We start from the raw sequence: 21,858 nt of genomic DNA, 5'->3' as shown, positions 1-21,858 counted from the left end.
TCAAGATACCAGGATGTCTTATCAAGAGCTTTTGTTTCTGCAACACCAACCATAGAAAATGAGGATTGTTCCCCTTTCTTACCTTTCTCACATTTACTCGCATAGTGGCCTTTTTTGCCACACTTAAAGCATTTACCAGTAAATTGGGACTTTTCTTTCGCCGATTTCTGATGTTTCTTTGCTGCATTCCTAGCACCAAACGCCTGCTGACTATTTTCAGCTTGAATATCAGTATGTTGGCCTCTTCTTTCCGCTTCTTCCAAAAGTTTAACCTTAAGCACGTTATACTTAGGAAGTTCATCGCGCGTTTCGATGGCAATTACAAAATTTTCGAACTCCCTTGGTAGACTAGCTAGCAAAATGATCGTTTGAAGCTCTTCTTGTAAGTCAATACCAGTTTCGGACAATTTCCCTGTAACCTCCGCAAAAGAATTCAAATAACTTGACATACCTTCGCCTTCCCGCATACGTAGGTTCAGCAACTTCTTATATAATGCCACCTTTTGTACTGGCCCTCTAGGTTTATACACATTCTGAAGCTGTTCCCACGCCTGTGCCGATGTCTTCGCTTCCTTTAAATGTAGCAACTGATTAGATTTCACGCTTAAAACAATTGTTGCCAATGCTTTCTCGTCCAGCAACTCCCACGCCGTTTTCTCATCAGCCGTCATTGAATCTTCTAATTTGGTCTGTCCATTGACCACTCTCCAAAAACCGCCATGTACCAAAACGCTGCGCATTTGAACGCACCAGGAGTCATAATTCGAGTCATCCAATTTGTCGATCGAATAAAGTGACGAAGCCATTATAAAAATTCGCGATTTTATTTGCAACCGTACATATAGAAAAATTAGCACAATTCAGTTTGCGGGTCTGGGCCCATAACCTGATGAAAAACGATTTGTTTAAACGCAGTGAATGAATTTTTATTGACTGAAAAAATCTTATTAATTTTGTACAAAAGTCATTCAGCAAAAACATTGCTTACTAAGATGTAATTATAGTATTGTAACTCAAGTACGAAAGTGCAAAGTATATAGGTACATTTTTTAACAGTATATATAGTATATATCTCATACAACCGATTGCTCAGATAAGAAACTTTTCGCAATTTCTACCCCATTTTAACAGCTATAAGCTTCAAATTTCACTGATTGCTTACGTATATAACATATATTGTCGTCTGAAAAAATCATAGAGATCGGTTGTATATATAGTATATATCTCATACAACCGATTGTTCAGATAAGAAACTTTTCGCAATTTCTACCCCATTTTAACAGCTAGAAGCTTCAAATTTCACCAACTGCTTACGTGTATAGCATATATTCATGTCTGAAAAAATCGTTGAGATCGGTGGTATACATAGTATATATCTCATACAACCGATTGTTCAGATAAGAAACTTTGCGCAATTTCTGCCCCGTTTTAACAGTTAGAAGCTTCAAATTTCACAAAATGCTTTCGTATATAGCATATATTGTTGTCTGAAAAAATCATAGAGAACGGTTGTATATATAGTATATATCTCATACAACCGATTGTTCAGATAAGAAACTTTTCGCAATTTCTACCCCATTTTAACAGATATAAGCTTCAAATTTCACTGATTGCTTACGTATATAACATATATTGTCGTCTGAAAAAATCATAGAGATCGGTTGTATATATAGTATATATCTCATACAACCGATTGTTCAGATAAGAAACTTTTCGCAATTTCTACCCCATTTTAACAGATATAAGCTTCAAATTTCACCGAATGTTTACTTATATAGCATATATTGTTGTCTGAAAAAATTATAGAGATCGGTTGTATATATAGTATATATCTCATACAACCGATTGTTCAGATAAGAAACTTTTCGCAATTTCTACCCCATTTTAACAGCTATAAGCTTCAAATTTCACCGATTGGTTATGTATATAGCATATATTGTTGTCTGAAAAAATCATAGAGATCGGTTGTATATATAGTATATATCTCATACAACCGATTGTTCAGATAAGAAACTTTTCGCAATTTCTACCCCATTTTAACAGATATAAGCTTCAAATTTCACTGATTGCTTACGTATATAACATATATTGTCGTCTGAAAAAATCATAGAGATCGGTTGTATATATAGTATATATCTCATACAACCGATTGTTCAGATAAGAAACTTTTCGCAATTTCTACCCCATTTTAACAGCTAGAAGCTTCAAATTTCACCAACTGCTTACGTGTATAGCATATATTGATGTCTGAAAAAATCGTTGAGATCGGTGGTATACATAGTATATATCTCATACAACCGATTGTTCAGATAAGAAACTTTGCGCAATTTCTGCCCCGTTTTAACAGTTAGAAGCTTCAAATTTCACAAAATGCTTTCGTATATAGCATATATTGTTGTCTGAAAAAATCATAGAGATCGGTTGTATATATAGTATATATCTCATACAACCGATTGTTCAGATAAGAAACTTTTCGCAATTTCTACCCCATTTTAACAGATATAAGCTTCAAATTTCACTGATTGCTTACGTATATAACATATATTGTCGTCTGAAAAAATCATAGAGATCGGTTGTATATATAGTATATATCTCATACAACCGATTGTTCAGATAAGAAACTTTTCGCAATTTCTACCCCATTTTAACAGATATAAGCTTCAAATTTCACCGAATGTTTACTTATATAGCATATATTGTTGTCTGAAAAAATTATAGAGATCGGTTGTATATATAGTATATATCTCATACAACCGATTGTTCAGATAAGAAACTTTGCGCAATTTCTTCCCCATTTTAACAGTTATAAGCTTCAGATTTCACCGATTGCTTACGTATATAGTATGTATTGTTGTGTCAAAAAATCATGGAGATCGGTGATATATATAATATATATATGATGGTATATATAGTATATATATATAGTATATATATATTTTTTTACGATTTCGGCCCCATTTTAACAGCTAGAAGCTTCAAATTTCACCAACTGCTTACGTGTATAGCATATATTGATGTCTGAAAAAATCATTGAGATCGGTGGTACACATAGTATATATCTCATACAACCGATTGTTCAGATAAGAAACTTTACGCAATTTCTGCCCCGTTTTAACAGTTAGAAGCTTCAAATTTCACAAAATGCTTACGTATATAGCATATATTGTTGTCTGAAAAAATCATAGAGATCGGTCGTATATATATTATATACTTCATATAAACTGTCATTTTGAACCCTTTTTTACGGCTAGAATCTTCAAAATTCATCAAATTTCATCAAATAGTTACGTTTTCGTCATATATTTTTGAAATACGTGATTCGTAGTCATAGTTTTTACACGCAGACCACAAAAAACCTGAAACTTTGCATCCTCACACGAATTACCTACCTGTTTTTATACTTTTCATGAAAATGAAATGGTATATTAATTTCGTCACGAAACCGAAAATTGTAAGTCCTTAAAGGAAAATAGATAGACCCACCATTAAGTATACCGAAATAATCAGGTTGAAGAGCTGAGTTGATTTAGCCATGTCCGTCTGTCCGTCTGTCCGTCTGTCTGTTTGTATGCAAACTAGTCCCTCAATTTTTGAGATATCTTGATAAAATTTGGTGAGCAGGTGTATTTGGGTGTCCGATTAGACATTTGTCGGAACCGACCGGATCGGACCACTATAGCATATATCCTCCATACAACCGATTTTTCAGAAAAAGAGGATTTTTGTAATATCTTACCCAATTTAACAGATTGAAGCTTCAAACTTCACCATATACTTTCGTATATTGCACATATTGTTGCCTGAAAAAATTTATGAGATCGGTGTTATATATAGTATATATCCCCCACAACCGATTGTTCAGATAAGGAACTTTTCGTAATTACTGCCCTATTTTAAGAGCTAGAGGCTTCAAATTTCAGCGAATGCTTACGTATATAGCATATATTGTTGTCTGAAAAAATCATAAAGATCGGTGGTATATATAGTATATATATGGTGGTATATATAGTATATATATATATTATATATATATATATAATTTCGCAAATTTTAGCCCCATTTTAACAGCTAGAAGCTTCAAATTTCACCGAATATTTACTTATATAGCATATATTGTTGTCTGAAAAAATTATAGAGATCGGTTGTATATATAGTATATATCTCATACAACCGATTGTTCAGATAAGAAACTTTTCGCAATTTCTACCCCATTTTAACAGCTATAAGCTTCAAATTTCACCGATTGGTTATGTATATAGCATATATTGTTGTCTGAAAAAATCATAGAGATCGGTTGTATATATAGTATATATCTCATACAACCGATTGCTCAGATAAGAAACTTTTCGCAATTTCTACCCCATTTTAACAGCTATAAGCTTCAAATTTCACTGATTTCTTACGTATATAACATATATTGTCGTCTGAAAAAATCATAGAGATCGGTTGTATATATAGTATATATCTCATACAACCGATTGTTCAGATAAGAAACTTTTCGCAATTTCTACCCCATTTTAACAGCTAGAAGCTTCAAATTTCACCAACTGCTTACGTGTATAGCATATATTCATGTCTGAAAAAATCGTTGAGATCGGTGGTATACATAGTATATATCTCATACAACCGATTGTTCAGATAAGAAACTTTGCGCAATTTCTGCCCCGTTTTAACAGTTAGAAGCTTCAAATTTCACAAAATGCTTTCGTATATAGCATATATTGTTGTCTGAAAAAATCATAGAGATCGGTGGTATATATATTATATACTTCATATAAACTGTCATATTGGACCCTTTTTTACGGCTAGAAGCTTCAAGATTCATCAAATTTCATCAAATAGTTACGTTTACGTCATATATTTTTGGAATACGTGATTCGTAGCCATAGTTTTTACATGCAGACCACAAAAAACGTGAAGCTTTGCATCCTCACACAGATTACCTACCTATTTTTATACCTTTCATGAAAATGAAATGGTATATTAATTTCGTCACGAAACCGAAAATTGTAAGTCCTTAAAGGAAAATAGATAGACCCACCATTAAGTATACCGAAATAATCAGGTTGAAGAGCTGAGTTGATTTAGCCATGTCCGTCTGTCCGTCTGTCCGTCTGTCTGTTTGTATGCAAACTAGTCCCTCAATTTTTGAGATATCTTGATAAAATTTGGTGAGCAGGTGTATTTGGGTGTCCGATTAGACATTTGTCGGAACCGACCGGATCGGACCACTATAGCATATATCCTCCATACAACCGATTTTTCAGAAAAAGAGGATTTTTGTAATATCTTACCCAATTTAACAGATTGAAGCTTCAAACTTCACCATATACTTTCGTATATTGCACATATTGTTGCCTGAAAAAATTTATGAGATAGGTCGTATATATAGTATATATCCCCCACAACCGATTGTTCAGATAAGGAACTTTTCGTAATTACTGCCCTATTTTAAGAGCTAGAGGCTTCAAATTTCAGCGAATGCTTACGTATATAGCATATATTGTTGTCTGAAAAAATCATAAAGATCGGTGGTATATATAGTATATATAAGTTATAACAGCAGTATCCAGCGGTTGACCCATTTACTCACGTTGCTGAGCATGTGACCCCGCTATGTTGCGTGTTGAAGTTTCGCTGACGCAGCACACGCGCAGAATAAGCGGAAGTTAATTGGGACAACGATTGGTGTAGTTGCAGAAATTGTGATTGAACAGCAAATCTAGTTTTAGTTAAGTAAACTATTTTTTATACAATAATTGGTTAGCATAGCATAATTACTTTAACACAAGAACTTAGCTGCTAGGTAAATTACTTTGTTCGAGTTAGTTCAAGTTGGATCGTGCAAGAGCACAGAATAAATTTTATAAAGTTAAAATATTTCTCGTGTTTATTTTAATTCGGTGAACGGACAGTTCACCGCAACTTTAATTTTTTATCGCCTCGCCTGCTGTGAGGCTTAACTGGCGCCCGAGCAGTGCGGTGCAGGGTTCGCGTTCCAAGTGAAATTGTATTTAGTTATGCGTACAAAGGATAAAAAACTCGTGTAGTGAAGATAAGAACCAAAAAATTCTTTTATAAAAAAAAAAAAAAAGATTCAATAATAAAAAAAAAACCCTTGCAGTGAAGATAAGAAACAAAGAATTTTTTTTATTCAAGAAAACAAAAAAGATACAAGAATCAACTAAAAAACCCTTGCAGTGAAGATACGAAACAAAGAAATTTTTTTTTTTTCAAGAAACCAAAACAGATACAAGAATCAACTAAAAATCCTTACAGTGAAAATAAGAACAAGAAAACAAAAAGGAGACAAACATCAGCAAAACTTACCGAGCCCAAATGAAGTGGTGGTTGTAAGTAACAAATCGTAAGCCTCATTGTATATCTTTTCATTCCAGCATGAATCCAGAAAAGATGAAAAACTCCTTAACGGAAATGAATGACGCCGTTAACGCAATTCTCGTCCAACTTAGAAGGTTTGAAGAGCATTAGATGTGTTCATTAGAGGCCTAAATGGTGACCTCCCCACTTGGCGACTAGTGCAAAACCCAAATCGTCGCCCGAGACCTACTCGGCATGCCTCACGTTCATGAACTTCAACCGCAGGAACGCCATATATCGCCAGCCCCGCCCAAATAGGTATTTCAATAACAACTCCCAATAGCCCCTCGGTATTATGTAAACCCAAATATAATGACGCCGGTCAGGTTAGGGCAGCTCCAAATCAACCAAGAGCATTTACAAATTTCTCAGGTATACACCAAGGCCGGGCAGGACCAAACTGCAACTACCCGAACTCCGGTCAAACGAGAAATAGCAATCAGACTACGCAAAATTGGCGTAGCAACTCTACCCCTTCAGGATTTATTAGAACAAACCCTAGTCCTTCCCGCCAAACCAGAATATCTAAAATACCGGTCAAATACAGGACTTTAACAATTTAAAAAGGGGCACACGTTCGGGAAGGTTTTTATTCCAATCAGGCAGGGGGCCAAGCAAACAATAGAAGTTGATTCACTTAATACCAGTGGATGAGGAAGCAGGAGAAGACACTACGATCGAACACGGTCAGGAGCAAGGCGATGGCGATCAACTAAATTTTACGGCAGGGCCTCGTGTCCGGTGTATCATACTTAGAGTATGCCACTCCACATCAGGGAACTCTAGAATTCTTGGTATACATGGGGGATAACAAGAATTACACTAGCGAACGAGCTGCACAAAATTCCACAGCGGTGGAAAAACCATTCACAATCATTTCGGCGGGGGGAATATTAAAATACATAGAAAAGTTCGTGGACATTTTTTAACGTTTGTGGGAAAGGACATCCCCACTACATTCTTTAACCTTCCGGGGCTAAAGTCCTTTGATGGAATCCTTGGAGACGATACGCTGACAGAAGTCAGAGCAGTTCTTGAGGGGGAATTGAACATATTGATATTAAAACCAGACACAGTAATATCTCTTAAGCGCAAAACGGCACATGTTAATAGTATCTACACGGACCTCCCTATCGATCCTAACATTTCAGAGCCTGCAAAAGAGTAAATCCGTAGAATCCTTAGCAAGCACGAAGAGATGTTTGGCCAAGTTGATAGGAGCATAAGAGGGCTCACCGCAATGCCACTGAAAATAGCAGATTTTAGAGCGGTATTATTTCCCGAGAATGCGTGCTCAAATTAGGAAATATGTACTGGCTTGTGAAACATGCAAGTTTAGTAAGTACGATAGACACCCTAATAAACCAGAGTTACAGGCTACATCAATCCCATCACAACCTTGCGAGATCCTTCACATATATATTTTTGAAACAACAAATTTTTAAGTTTTATTGACAAATTTTCAAAATTCGCAAAGCTTTTTCAAGTTAGGAACAAAGGAACTCTGCACCTTAAACACAAAATTGTGAAGCTTCTCCACTATTTTACAACTCCAAAAATTTTAGTCAGTGATAATGAACGGGGATTGATTAACCCAATAATACAGAACGTATTAGAATCACTGGGAATTCAGCTTTACCGCACTTCATCTCAGAGAAGTGAGGTAAATGGCCAAATTGAGAGATTCCACTCCACGTTACTAGAAATTTATAGATTCCTGAAGGCGGAAAACTCTGATCTCAGGACTAAAGGACTCGTTAATATAGCAGTAGATCGCTATAATAATTCAGTTCACTCTGTAACGAACAGGAAACCTTCGGATATATTTTTTAATCGCTCAGAAGCTTCTAACTATCAGGAACTCCTTGACAAAAGCAGGAAAATTAATAGATACATAAAAAAAATTATTACAATAGAAACAGATGGCTAAGGTTGAGAGACATAATAGAAGAAGGACCATGTAGAAGCGTTATAACAAAAATGATGTTATATACGTCAAGGATAAGCAAATAAAGGGGAAACAAAAACAAATTTATAAAAGGAAATAGTTGCCAAGGAGAACGAAGTTTCTGTAACCACACTTAGTGGGATAAAAATTATAAAGCACATATAAAAAACGTAAAAAGAAGGGGACAAAATACCCCCACATAATAAAACAAACAAACATAAAAAAACATGAAAAGAAATTATAAAATATCTGGCACCAAGAGGGAGTTTATCTAACAAGAGCGGGCTTGTAAGTGGGACAAATCGTGCCTTAGTAGGCTCGTAGTGCCATCGAATTTGACAAATGGCTACACTACTTCCAAACGGGATTCTGGCGATCTCCCCATAGCTGGTTCGAGAAATGTTAACACCTCTGGTCCAGGAGAAAAGAGAAAAATTTAAGCTTATGCGCCTAATCCGCTAAGCCAATATATGAAATTATAATACTCTGCGTCTAATCCGCAGAAGAAAAAAAAAAACAAAAAAAAAAAAAAAAACAGAAGACAAAAAAAAAAAAAACAAAAAAAAAACAAAAAAACATATTTCCGAATTTCGTTATTACTTGCTACAACCAAAAAAGAAAAGAAAAACCAAAGAAATGTATTTCTGAATTTTGTTATTACTTGCTACAACCAAAAAGAACAAAAAAAAAAAAAAAAAAAAAAACAAACAAGAAAAAAGAAAGAGAAAAAACAAAAAATCACCAAAGAAATGTATTTCTGAATTCCGTTATTAAAACATTGAAATTATTAGATACTACTATATAGCGTAAACACAAAACCAACAAAAAACAATTATACAAGGAACCGAAATGATATGTACAAAAAAAAAAAAAACAAAAAAAAGAAAATAGAATGAAAAAACGTCCCTTTTCTAACAATTTTTTCACTCCCACTAATATCCTAACCTCACAATAACATAAATAACTTCCAACAACCACTAACCTACTAACACCAATAATGTTAGGTATGGTCTTTCCAATTGCAGACTCCCACTGTTGGCGTCGCCCATCAGCGGCCTCCACATTTTCCACTATAAGGCACCAATCGTTAGTATCCAGAGCGGAAATGGGTGGATCATCAGCGGATCCTTCAAACTTATACATGCTATCAACCTCCGGCAGTACGCTACTATTATATCGAAGATAGAAAAACTGGCTTACCAACTACTAAAACGAACTGACGACCAGCTCCTAGCACAAGTCTATATCAACCAAACTCTGCAGCGCCTCGAAGAGCTGACGGGGAACACGAAAAGAATCAGACCCGCCCGATCTATTGACTGGATAGGCTCTGCGTGGAAATGGCTAGCGGGATCACCCGATGCCACTGATTGGGACAATATCCTCCACAGCCAGGGTGAAATCATAGAAAACAATAATCACCAATACAAGGTAAACAAAGATCTATTCACGGCAACTTTAGAAATTTCCAAAAAAATTAATGAAATTGTAAGCCACACCAATTCAGTAATGAAGGAAGCTGAGGCAGAACAATTCGAGCAGAGCGCCCTTCATAATATCGTGCTCGTCCGAGAAGAGGTCAATGAAGTAGTACGGGCATGTCAGCTAGCTAAACGTGGAATTATTAACACTAACCTACTCGACATGGACGAAGTTAATCAGATCCTGTCAGAAATAGAAACACTACCTTACCAAAATATAATTGAGGCAATTGAATACGGAAAACCATCAATATATACAAATGGGACTATGCTCCTATACGTTCTATCAATACCCAAAGTAACAGAGAAGAAGTATAACCTATTAATTACTCGCGCCGGTATCTACGAAGGCAAACAACTGGACCTTCCATTCGATAAAATGCTCGTCAACCAAGAAGAAACGTATGGACTCAAGGAAAACTGCTTGACAATCAGTTCATCTACGGTATGTGAATCAGAGTCCTTGAGCAAATTGGAAGAGAATACCTGCCTACCTCGGTTGCTGAAAGGAGGTGACGCTAGCTGCCAATTCATCAGGCGCAATGGAACGATAATCGAATTGATAAACGATAACACAATTTTTATCTCAAACTACCAAGGTGTAGTGGAAAGTAAAAACGATACTAGTAACATAAATGGCACCTACGTTATCCAGTTAAGTAACGAAACGATAAAAATTGGCAACCAAGTGCTCTCCAGCAACGAAGCAATCACAGCTCAAGCCTTGCCAGCCGTACTAGCAAACGTCAAAAAGCACACTACAAAGATCAATCTGGAGTACGTTCACGATATCACGATGGAAAACGTTAGATATCTAGGGTATGTAAACGGGAAAACTAACTTCTCGTTAGTCACGGAAGCTGCCTCGATATTCGCAATAGCCCTCATCGTCACCATGCTATGGAAATGGTACACTAGGAAGCTAGATATTCCACCAGTTCAAATTCCGATGCAATGGGCAACAAAGACGAAGATCTTCAAGGGCCACTCTGCCCATGAAATCCGTAACCTGGACGACAGCCACCAGTCAAGCCAGTCAGAATCAACATTACGCCAAGTAACCAGATCGACTCTATAAAAGATATATCCACTTCACATTTTTCATGCTTCGATCTGCGGGACGCAGATCTTTAAAGGGGGAGGAGTTATAACAGCAGTATCCAGCGGTTGACCCATTTACTCACGTTGCTGAGCATGTGACCGCGCTATGTTGCGTGTTGAAGTTTCGCTGACGCAGCACACGCGCAGAATAAGCGGAAGTTAATTGGGACAACGATTGGTGTAGTTGCAGAAATTGTGATTGAACAGCAAATCTAGTTTTAGTTAAGTAAACTATTTTTTATACAATAATTGGTTAGCATAGCATAATTACTTTAACACAAGAACTTAGCTGCTAGGTAAATTACTTTGTTCGAGTTAGTTCAAGTTGGATCGTGCAAGAGCACAGAATAAATTTTATAAAGTTAAAATATTTCTCGTGTTTATTTTAATTCGGTGAACGGACAGTTCACCGCAACTTTAATTTTTTATCGCCTCGCCTGCTGTGAGGCTTAACTTATATGGTGGTATATATAGTATATATATATATTATATATATATATAATTTCGCAAATTTTAGCCCCATTTTAACAGCTAGAAGCTTCAAATTTCACCGAATATTTACTTATATAGCATATATTGTTGTCTGAAAAAATTATAGAGATCGGTTGTATATATAGTATATATCTCATACAACCGATTGTTCAGATAAGAAACTTTTCGCAATTTCTACCCCATTTTAACAGCTATAAGCTTCAAATTTCACCGATTGGTTATGTATATAGCATATATTGTTGTCTGAAAAAATCATAGAGATCGGTTGTATATATAGTATATATCTCATACAACCGATTGTTCAGATAAGAAACTTTTCGCAATTTCTACCCCATTTTAACAGCTATAAGCTTCAAATTTCACTGATTGCTTACGTATATAACATATATTGTCGTCTGAAAAAATCATAGAGATCGGTTGTATATATAGTATATATCTCATACAACCGATTGTTCAGATAAGAAACTTTTCGCAATTTCTACCCCATTTTAACAGCTAGAAGCTTCAAATTTCACCAACTGCTTACGTGTATAGCATATATTGATGTCTGAAAAAATCGTTCAGATCGGTGGTATACATAGTATATATCTCATACAACCGATTGTTCAGATAAGAAACTTTGCGCAATTTCTGCCCCGTTTTAACAGTTAGAAGCTTCAAATTTCACAAAATGCTTTCGTATATAGCATATATTGTTGTCTGAAAAAATCATAGAGATCGGTGGTATATATATTATATACTTCATATAAACTGTCATATTGGACCCTTTTTTACGGCTAGAAGCTTCAAGATTCATCAAATTTCATCAAATAGTTACGTTTACGTCATATATTTTTGGAATACGTGATTCGTAGCCATAGTTTTTACATGCAGACCACAAAAAACGTGAAGCTTTGCATCCTCACACAGATTACCTACCTATTTTTATACCTTTCATGAAAATGAAATGGTATATTAATTTCGTCACGAAACCGAAAATTGTAAGTCCTTAAAGGAAAATAGATAGACCCACCATTAAGTATATCGAAATAATCAGGTTGAAGAGCTGAGTTGATTTAGCCATGTCCGTCTGTCCGTCTGTCCGTCTGTCTGTTTGTATGCAAACTAGTCCCTCAATTTTTGAGATATCTTGATAAAATTTGGTGAGCAGGTGTATTTGGGTGTCCGATTAGACATTTGTCGGAACCGACCGGATCGGACCACTATAGCATATATCCTCCATACAACCGATTTTTCAGAAAAAGAGGATTTTTGTAATATCTTACCCAATTTAACAGATTGAAGCTTCAAACTTCACCATATACTTTCGTATATTGCACATATTGTTGCCTGAAAAAATTTATGAGATCGGTGTTATATATAGTATATATCCCCCACAACCGATTGTTCAGATAAGGAACTTTTCGTAATTACTGCCCTATTTTAAGAGCTAGAGGCTTCAAATTTCAGCGAATGCTTACGTATATAGCATATATTGTTGTCTGAAAAAATCATAAAGATCGGTGGTATATATAGTATATATATGGTGGTATATATAGTATATATATATATTATATATATATATAATTTCGCAAATTTTAGCCCCATTTTAACAGCTAGAAGCTTCAAATTTCACCGAATATTTACTTATATAGCATATATTGTTGTCTGAAAAAATTATAGAGATCGGTTGTATATATAGTATATATCTCATACAACCGATTGTTCAGATAAGAAACTTTTCGCAATTTCTACCCCATTTTAACAGCTATAAGCTTCAAATTTCACCGATTGGTTATGTATATAGCATATATTGTTGTCTCAAAAATCATAGAGATCGGTTGTATATATAGTATATATCTCATACAACCGATTGTTCAGATAAGAAACTTTTCGCAATTTCTACCCAATTTTAACAGCTATAAGCTTCAAATTTCACTGATTGCTTACGTATATAACATATATTGTCGTCTGAAAAAATCATAGAGATCGGTTGTATATATAGTATATATCTCATACAACCGATTGTTCAGATAAGAAACTTTTCGCAATTTCTACCCCATTTTAACAGCTAGAAGCTTCAAATTTCACCAACTGCTTACGTGTATAGCATATATTCATGTCTGAAAAAATCGTTGAGATCGGTGGTATACATAGTATATATCTCATACAACCGATTGTTCAGATAAGAAACTTTGCGCAATTTCTGCCCCGTTTTAACAGTTAGAAGCTTCAAATTTCACAAAATGCTTTCGTATATAGCATATATTGTTGTCTGAAAAAATCATAGAGATCGGTGGTATATATATTATATACTTCATATAAACTGTCATATTGGACCCTTTTTTACGGCTAGAAGCTTCAAGATTCATCAAATTTCATCAAATAGTTACGTTTACGTCATATATTTTTGGAATACGTGATTCGTAGCCATAGTTTTTACATGCAGACCACAAAAAACGTGAAGCTTTGCATCCTCACACAGATTACCTCCCTATTTTTTATTTTATATTTATCTTAAAAATCGTTTAGATATGTTCAAATTTGACCAAATGCTTACGTGTATAGCATATATTGTTGTCTGAGAAAATCATAGATACCGGTGGTATATATAGTATATATCCCATACAACCGATTGTTCAGATAAGAAACTTTGCGCAATTTCTTCCCCATTTTAACAGTTATAAGCTTCAAATTTCACCGATTGCTTACGTATATAGTATGTATTGTTGTGTCAAAAAATCATGGAGATCGGTGATATATATAATATATATATGATGGTATATATAGTATATATATATTTTTTTACGATTTCGGCCCCATTTTAACAGCTAGAAGCTTAAAATTTCACCAACTGCTTACGTGTATAGCATATATTGATGTCTGAAAAAATCATTGAGATCGGTGGTACACATAGTATATATCTCATACAACCGATTGTTCAGATAAGAAACTTTACGCAATTTCTGCCCCGTTTTAACAGTTAGAAGCTTCAAATTTCACAAAATGCTTACGTATATAGCATATATTGTTGTCTGAAAAAATCATAGAGATCGGTCGTATATATATTATATACTTCATATAAACTGTCATTTTGACCCCTTTTTTACGGCTAGAATCTTCAAAATTCATCAAATTTCATCAAATAGTTACGTTTTCGTCATATATTTTTGAAATACGTGATTCGTAGTCATAGTTTTTACACGCAGACCACAAAAAACCTGAAACTTTGCATCCTCACACGAATTACCTACCTGTTTTTTATTTTATATTTATCTTAAAAATCGTTAAGGTATGTAGATCTGTTCACTATATATTTCTTATCTTATACATCCGATTATTCGGAGATTACGAACGGGATAAGATTATTGTTCAGCCCCATTCATGAAGGGTATGAAGTCTTCGGCACAGCCGAAGACAGTCCCGTTCTTACTTGTTTATTTTATATTTATCTTAAAAATCGTTAAGGTATGTAGATCTGTTCACTATATATTTCTTATCTTATACATCCGATTATTCGGAGATTACGAACGGGATAAGATTATTGTTCAGCCCCATTCATGAAAGGTATGAAGTCTTCGGCACAGCCGAAGACAGTCCCGTTCTTACTTGTTTTTTCTTGTTAAAGATTAGGGGATTACGAGGGTATTTAGTCAAGTACTGAAGGAGTTAAAACTTTATTGTCTTAGAAAATATTTCACCCTGTATAGAGCTAAGCACTTCCAGCCAACACTTCAGAATTCCACCATTAGTCCTTTGATAGATTTTTGAGTGAACCAAAAATAAACACTTAAGGATTCTGCACACACTGCTGAAGGACACCCTGTGACAAGAAAAACTAAAAGGGCTGGACTATAAGTTTTTTAAAAAGCTTTGTCAGAAAATAAGCACGGTTACCTTGTTGCAAAATTGTTATGATGATTCAAATATTTGCATTCAAGATTCATATACATGACTTAATAACCCTACTCTTCCCCTTCAATTTCCATATTCTCAAAATAAACCAATTTCGGATCTTCAAATAATATTCCAGCCATGTGGTTGGCGAGAGATGGCTCGCTAAGCTTGATATAAGAGCAATAACAATAACTCAAGAATACGGTAGCGTGCACCGCCTACCACACCGAAGGTCCTGGGTTCAAGTCAAGTGCAAAACGGAATTTCAGAAAAAAGTATTTTCAATTAGGAAAAAGTTCTTCTATGCGGGGTCACCCCTTTGGCAAACACTCCGAGTGTATTTCTGCCTTGAAAAGCTTCTCAGTGAAAATTCATCTACCTTGCAGATGACATTCGGAGCCGACATAAAAATATATGTCGGTTCCGTCCTATCAATTTGTAGGTTAGATAAAAAGACAGCACGATGCAAATTGGAAAAGGAGCTCGGCTTTGATCTCTTTGGAGGTAAATAACATCAAGTATTTATTTAGTTTAATAAAAAAGGCAATGCGTATAAGTGCTAGGCGATCAAGAGTGCTTTTCAATTCGCAACTGATCACATTTTTCCATACTCCCGGCCACGTCCATAGCTATGTATCTTCCGGAATCAGCGAGTGTATTTCGAAGAAAGATTTTCGCTATCCTAAAAGTAATTTCTGCGTATTCTTCGAACTCTCGAGTGAGAGACGATAACATCAATCATCATCTGTTAGTTCGACAAAGTGTTTCTCTGATTTCGTCGACGGTGGCTTCGTAACATACTGAGAAACAAGATGACCGATGAGTTGGCACGGCGTAAAGCAACCCTTGATGTTGTAGCAGCGAAGGGGATACTTTCTGAGTCGCATCCCCCAGCACTTACGCTGCATTTTCAGTATTTCCTGGAAAATCCCTTTTGTCACTACTTTAGGATATTAAGCCTGAGGGGCTTATGAAATATCTAAACTATGTTCCTCCTAATATAGTTGGACAAGAGAGATATACAGCCGCAAACAGAAAAATAGTAAGTGAAATTTTTAAAATATTTCGTCGTTTAAACTCGTTTTTATTTCGACTTTCGATATTTTAAGAAAAAACTTCTAAGAATTTTGTAACTAAGAATAAAAAAAGCAATTTTAAAAACATCGAAAAAATTTGGAAATTCGAGAAATTTGTATAAATATTTAGAATTTTTTATTTGGAGTTCTATGTTGTTTTTTTTTTTTTTGAGTATGCAGTTTTTTATACCAATAAATTTTAGTCCAGCAAATTAAAAGTTATAGCTCTCTTAAAATTCGCATTGACTTTTGATAATTTTTTTTATGAAAGGGTATTTCAGATTTACTTCACACAAAAAAAAAGTTTTGAAAATTAATTTACGTTTAAGAAGCCTCTACCTTGTACTTTGTTGGACTACAAATCATTGGGCTACAAAACTGCATACCCAAAAAATTTCAGAGAAATCCAATAAAAAGTTCGAAATTTTGTATGAAATTTAATGAAATTGTCTACTGCTATTTTTCTGTTCGGCGCTGTAGTGAAACGGGCTATCCATCGGGCTGTTAAACATTCTTCAGTATTTTTACATTAATTTTCATTGGTTAGTTCTCGAGTTGTGGTGTCAAAAGTCTCATCATTCTTAATTCAATTCACCAGAGTGCAAAAACAATTTAATACATTGAATTAATAAACAAGTAATGAACTCATATTTAAGCCGAAGCTACATATTTCTGAGACATTGGCATTTACTTTTCAGACTTGTCAAACCAGATAGGCATAAAAGCCAAAATTAAGACAATTAACTTAAAATAAAACAAAACATTACAAACACAAAAAACCTTAAAAAAATATATTAAAAGTGTTGCAAAAATTGCGCATAGAAATCTAAAAACAAACAAGTAAGGAAGGCTAAGTTCGGGTGTAACCGAACATTACATACTCAATTGAGAGCTATGGAGACAAAATAAGGAAAATCACCATGTAGGAAAATGAACCTAGGGTAACCCTGGAATGTGGTTGTATGACATGTGTATCAAATGGAAGGTATTAAAGAGTATTTTAAGAGAGAGTAGGCCATAGTTCTATGGATGGACGCCATAAAGGTGGACCAGGGCTGACTCTAGAATGTGTTTGTACGATATGGGTATCAAATGAAAGGTGATAATGAGTATTTTGAAAAGGAGTGATCCTTAGTTCCCTAGGTGGACGCCGTTTCGAGATATCGCCATAAAGGTGGACCAGGGGTGTCTCTAGTTGTACGATATGGGAATCAAATGAAAGGTGTTACTGAGCGTTTTAAGAGGGAGTGGGCATTAGGTCTATAGGTGGACGCCTTTTCGAAATGTCGCCATTAGGGTGGGCCAGGGGTGACTCTAGAATGTGTTTGTACGATATGGGTATCAAACGAAAGGTGTTACTGAGCATTTTAAGAGGGAGTGGGCATTAGGTCCATAGGCGGACGCCTTTTCGAGATATCGCCATTAGGGTGAGCCAGGGGTGACTCTGGAATGTGTTTGTACGATATGGGTATCAAATGAAAGGTGGTAATGAGTATTTTAAAAGGGAGTAATCCTTAGTTCTATAGGTGGACGCCTTTTCGAGATATCGCCATAAAGGTGGACCAAGGGTGACTCTAGAATGTTTGTACGATATGGGTATCAAACGAAAGGTGTTACTGAGCATTTTAAGAGGGAGTGGGCACTAGGTCTATAGGTGGACGCCTTTTCGAGATATCGCCATTAGGGAGGCCAGGGGTGACTCTAGAATGTTTGTACGATATGGGTATTAAACGAAAGGTGTTACTGAGCATTTTAAGAGAAAGTGGGCATTAGGTCTATAGGTGGGCGCCTTTTCGAGATATCGCCATTAGGGTGGGCCAGGGTGACTCTAGAATGTGTTTGTACGATATGGGTATCAAATGAAAGGTGGTAATGAGTATTTTAAAAGGGAGTAATCCTTAGTTCTATAGGTGGACGCCTTTTCGAGATATCGCCATAAAGGTGGACCAAGGGTGACTCTAGAATGTTTGTACGATATGGGTATCAAACGAAAGGTGTTACTGAGCATTTTAAGAGGGAGTGGGCACTAGGTCTATAGGTGGACGCCTTTTCGAGATATCGCCATTAGGGAGGCCAGGGGTGACTCTAGAATGTTTGTACGATATGGGTATTAAACGAAAGGTGTTACTGAGCATTTTAAGAGAAAGTGGGCACTAGGTCTATAGGTGGACGCCTTTTCGAGATATCGCCATTAGGGAGGCCAGGGGTGACTCTAGAATGTTTGTACGATATGGGTATTAAACGAAAGGTGTTACTGAGCATTTTAAGAGAAAGTGGGCATTAGGTCTATAGGTGGGCGCCTTTTCGAGATATCGCCATTAGGGTGGGCCAGGGGTGACTAGAATGTTTGTACGATATGGGTATCAAAGGAAAGGTGTTACTGAGCATTTTAAGAGGGAGTGGACATTAGGTCTATAGGTGGACACCTTTTCGAGATATCGCCATTAGGGTGGGCCAGGGGTGACTCTAGAATGTTTTTACGATATGGGTATCAAACGAAAGGTGTTACTGAGCATTTTAAGAGGGAGTGGGCATTATGTCTATAGGTGCACGCCTTTTCGAGATATCGCCATTAGGGTGGGCCAGGGTTGACTCTAGAATGTGTTTGTACCATATGGATATCAAATTAAAGGTATTAATGAGGGTTTTAAAAGCGAGCGGCCCTTAGATGTATATGTGAAGGCGTTCTCGCGATATCGACCAAATGTGGATCAGGTGATCCAGAAAATCATCTGTCGGGTACTGCTAATTTATTTATATATTCAATAACACTAACAGTATTCCTGCCAAGATTCCAAGGGCTGTTGATTTCGCCTTGTAGAACTTTTTCATTTTCTTCTACTTAATATGGTAGGTGTCACACCCATTTTACAAAGTTTTTTCCAAAGTTATATTTTGCGTCAATAAACCAATCCAGTTACCATGTTTCATCCATTTTTTCGTATTTGGTATAGAATTATGGCATTTTTTTAATTTTTCGTAATTTTCGATATCGATAAAGTGGGCGTGGTTATGGTCGGATTTCGGCCATTTTTTATACCAAGATAAAGTGAGTTCAGATAAGTACGTGGGCTAAGTTTAGTAAAGATATATCGGTTTTTGCTCAAGTTATTGTGTTAACGGCCGAGCGGAAGGACAGACGGTGGACTGTGTATAAAAACTGGGCGTGGCTTCCACCGATTTCGCCCATTTTCACAGAGAATAGTTAACGTCATAGAATCTATGCTCCTACCAAATTTCAAAAGGATTGGTAAATTGTTGTTTGACTTATGGCATTAAAAGTATTCTAGACGCACTAAATGAAAATGGGCGGAGCCACGCCCATTTTGAAATTTTCTTTTATTTTTGTACTTTGTTGCATCATATCATTACTGGAGTTGAATTTTGACTTAATTTACTTATATACAGTAAAGATATTAAATTTTTTGTTAAAATTTGAATTTAAAAAAAAAATTTTTAAAAAGTGGGCGTGTTCTTCATCCAATTTTCCTAATTTTTATTTAGCACATATATAGTAATAGTAGTAACGTTCCTGCCAAATTTCATCATGATATCTTCAACGACTGCCAAATTACAGCTTGCAAAACTTTTAAATTACCTTCTTGTAAAAGTGGGCGGTGCCACGCCGATTGTCCAAAATCTTACTAATTTTCTATTCTGCTTCATAACGCCAACCCATCTACCAAGTTTCATCGCTTTAACCGCCTTTGGCAATGAATTATCGCATTTTTTCGGTTTTTCGAAATTTTCGATATCGAAAAAGTGGGCGTGGTTATATTCCGATATCGTTCATTTTAAATAGCGATCTGAGATGAGTGCTCAGGAACCTACATACCAAATTTCATCAAGATACCTCAAAATTTACTCAAGTTATCGTGTTAACGGACGGACGGACGGACGGACGGACATGGCTCAATCAAATTTTTTTTGGATCCTGATTATTTTGATATATGGAAGTCTATATCTATCTCGATTCCTTTATATATGTACAACCAACCGTTATCCAATCAAACTTAATATACTCTGTGAGCTCTGCTCAACTGAGTATAACAATGTTGCAAAATACAATAATGCAGTTTATAAAAAAAACAAATAAAACAAGTAAAGAAGGTTAAGTTCGGGTGTAACCGAACATTACATACTCAGTTGAGAGCTATGGTGACAACATAAGGGAAAATAACCATGTAGGAAAATGAACCGAGGGAAACCCTGGAATGTGTTTGTATGACATATCCATCAAATGAAAGGCACTAAAGAGTATTTTATGAGGGAGTGGGCCATAGTTCTATAGGTGGACGCCATTTAGGGATATCGCCATAAAGGTGGATCAGGGTTGACTCTAGAATTTGTTTGCACGATATGGGTATCAAATGAAAGGTGTTAATGAGTATTTTAAAAGGGAGTAATCCTTAGTTCCATAGGTGGACGCCGTTTCGAGATATCTCCATAAAGGTGGACCAGGGGAGAATCTAGAATATGTTTTCACGATATGGGTATAAAATGAAAGGTGTTAATGAGTATTTTAAAGGGGCGTGGGGCTTAGTCCTATAGGTGGACGCCTTTTCGAGATATCGCCATAAAGGTGGACCAGGGGTGACTCTAGAATGTGTTTGTACGATATTAGTATCAAATTAAAGGTATTAATGAGAGTTTTAAAAGGGAGTGGGGGTAGTTGTATATGTGAAGGCGTTTTCCAGATATCGACCAAAATGTGGACCAGGGTGACCCAGAACATCATCTGTTGGATACTGCTAATTTATTTATATATGTAATACCTGACAAGATTTTAAGGGTGTTTTATTTCGCCCTGCAGAACTTTTTCATTTTCTTCTACTTAATATGGTAGCTGTCACAACCATTTTACAAAGTTTTTTCTAAAGTTATATTTCGCGTCAATAAACCAATCCAATTACCATGTTTCATCCCTTTTTTCGTATTTGGTATAGAATTATGGCATTTTTCGTAATTTTCGATATCGAAAAAGTGGGCGTGGTCGTAGTCGGTTTTCGTTAATTTTTTACACCAAAATAAAGTGAGTTGAGGTAAGTACGAGAACTAAGTTCAATAAAGATATGTCGATTTTTGCTCAAGTTATCGTGTTAAGGGCCATGCGGAAGGACAGACGGAAGACTGTGTATAAAAACTGGGCGTTGTTTCAACCGATTTCGCCAATTTTTACAGAAAATCTATCTTCTAAGACGGCCGCTACTCGCATTTGCGCTCCCATTCACAGAAACTAATTTTGTGTTGCTTTGTTATTGATTCAAATTATTTTTGCTTCACTTTTTTATACTCAGTTGAGCAGAGCTCACAGAGTATATTAAGTTTGATTGGATAACGGTTGGTTGTACATATATAAAGGAATCGAGATAGATATAGACTTCCATATATCAAAATAATCAGGATCGAAAAAAATTTGATTGAGCCATGTCCGTCCGTCCGTCCGTCCGTTAACACGATAACTTGAGTAAATTTTGAGGTATCTTGATGAAATTTGGTATGT

The 21,858-nt window shown here is 35.8% G+C and overlaps 2 protein-coding genes across 6 annotated transcripts in view; both read left to right on the top strand.

The window, feature by feature from the left end:
* LOC137244792 (aquaporin-like) overlaps positions 1-21,858 on the top strand; it is a 165,612-nt gene that overhangs the window by 74,808 nt on the left and 68,946 nt on the right. The window lies entirely within an intron of this gene.
* LOC137244793 (uncharacterized) lies at positions 5,235-11,638 on the top strand. The gene is made up of 2 exons (XM_067774308.1): positions 5,235-9,760; positions 9,823-11,638. Exon 2 carries the CDS (start codon positions 9,839-9,841, stop codon positions 10,886-10,888), a length of 1,050 nt encoding a protein of 349 aa, XP_067630409.1. The 5' UTR covers positions 5,235-9,760; positions 9,823-9,838; the 3' UTR covers positions 10,889-11,638.

This window comes from Eurosta solidaginis, chromosome 3, assembly GCF_040869045.1.
Source record: "Eurosta solidaginis isolate ZX-2024a chromosome 3, ASM4086904v1, whole genome shotgun sequence".
Taxonomy (NCBI): Eukaryota; Metazoa; Arthropoda; class Insecta; order Diptera; family Tephritidae; genus Eurosta; species Eurosta solidaginis.
The sequence above is the reverse complement of the archived record's forward strand: the minus strand, read 5'-3'. Positions and strand labels throughout refer to the sequence as shown.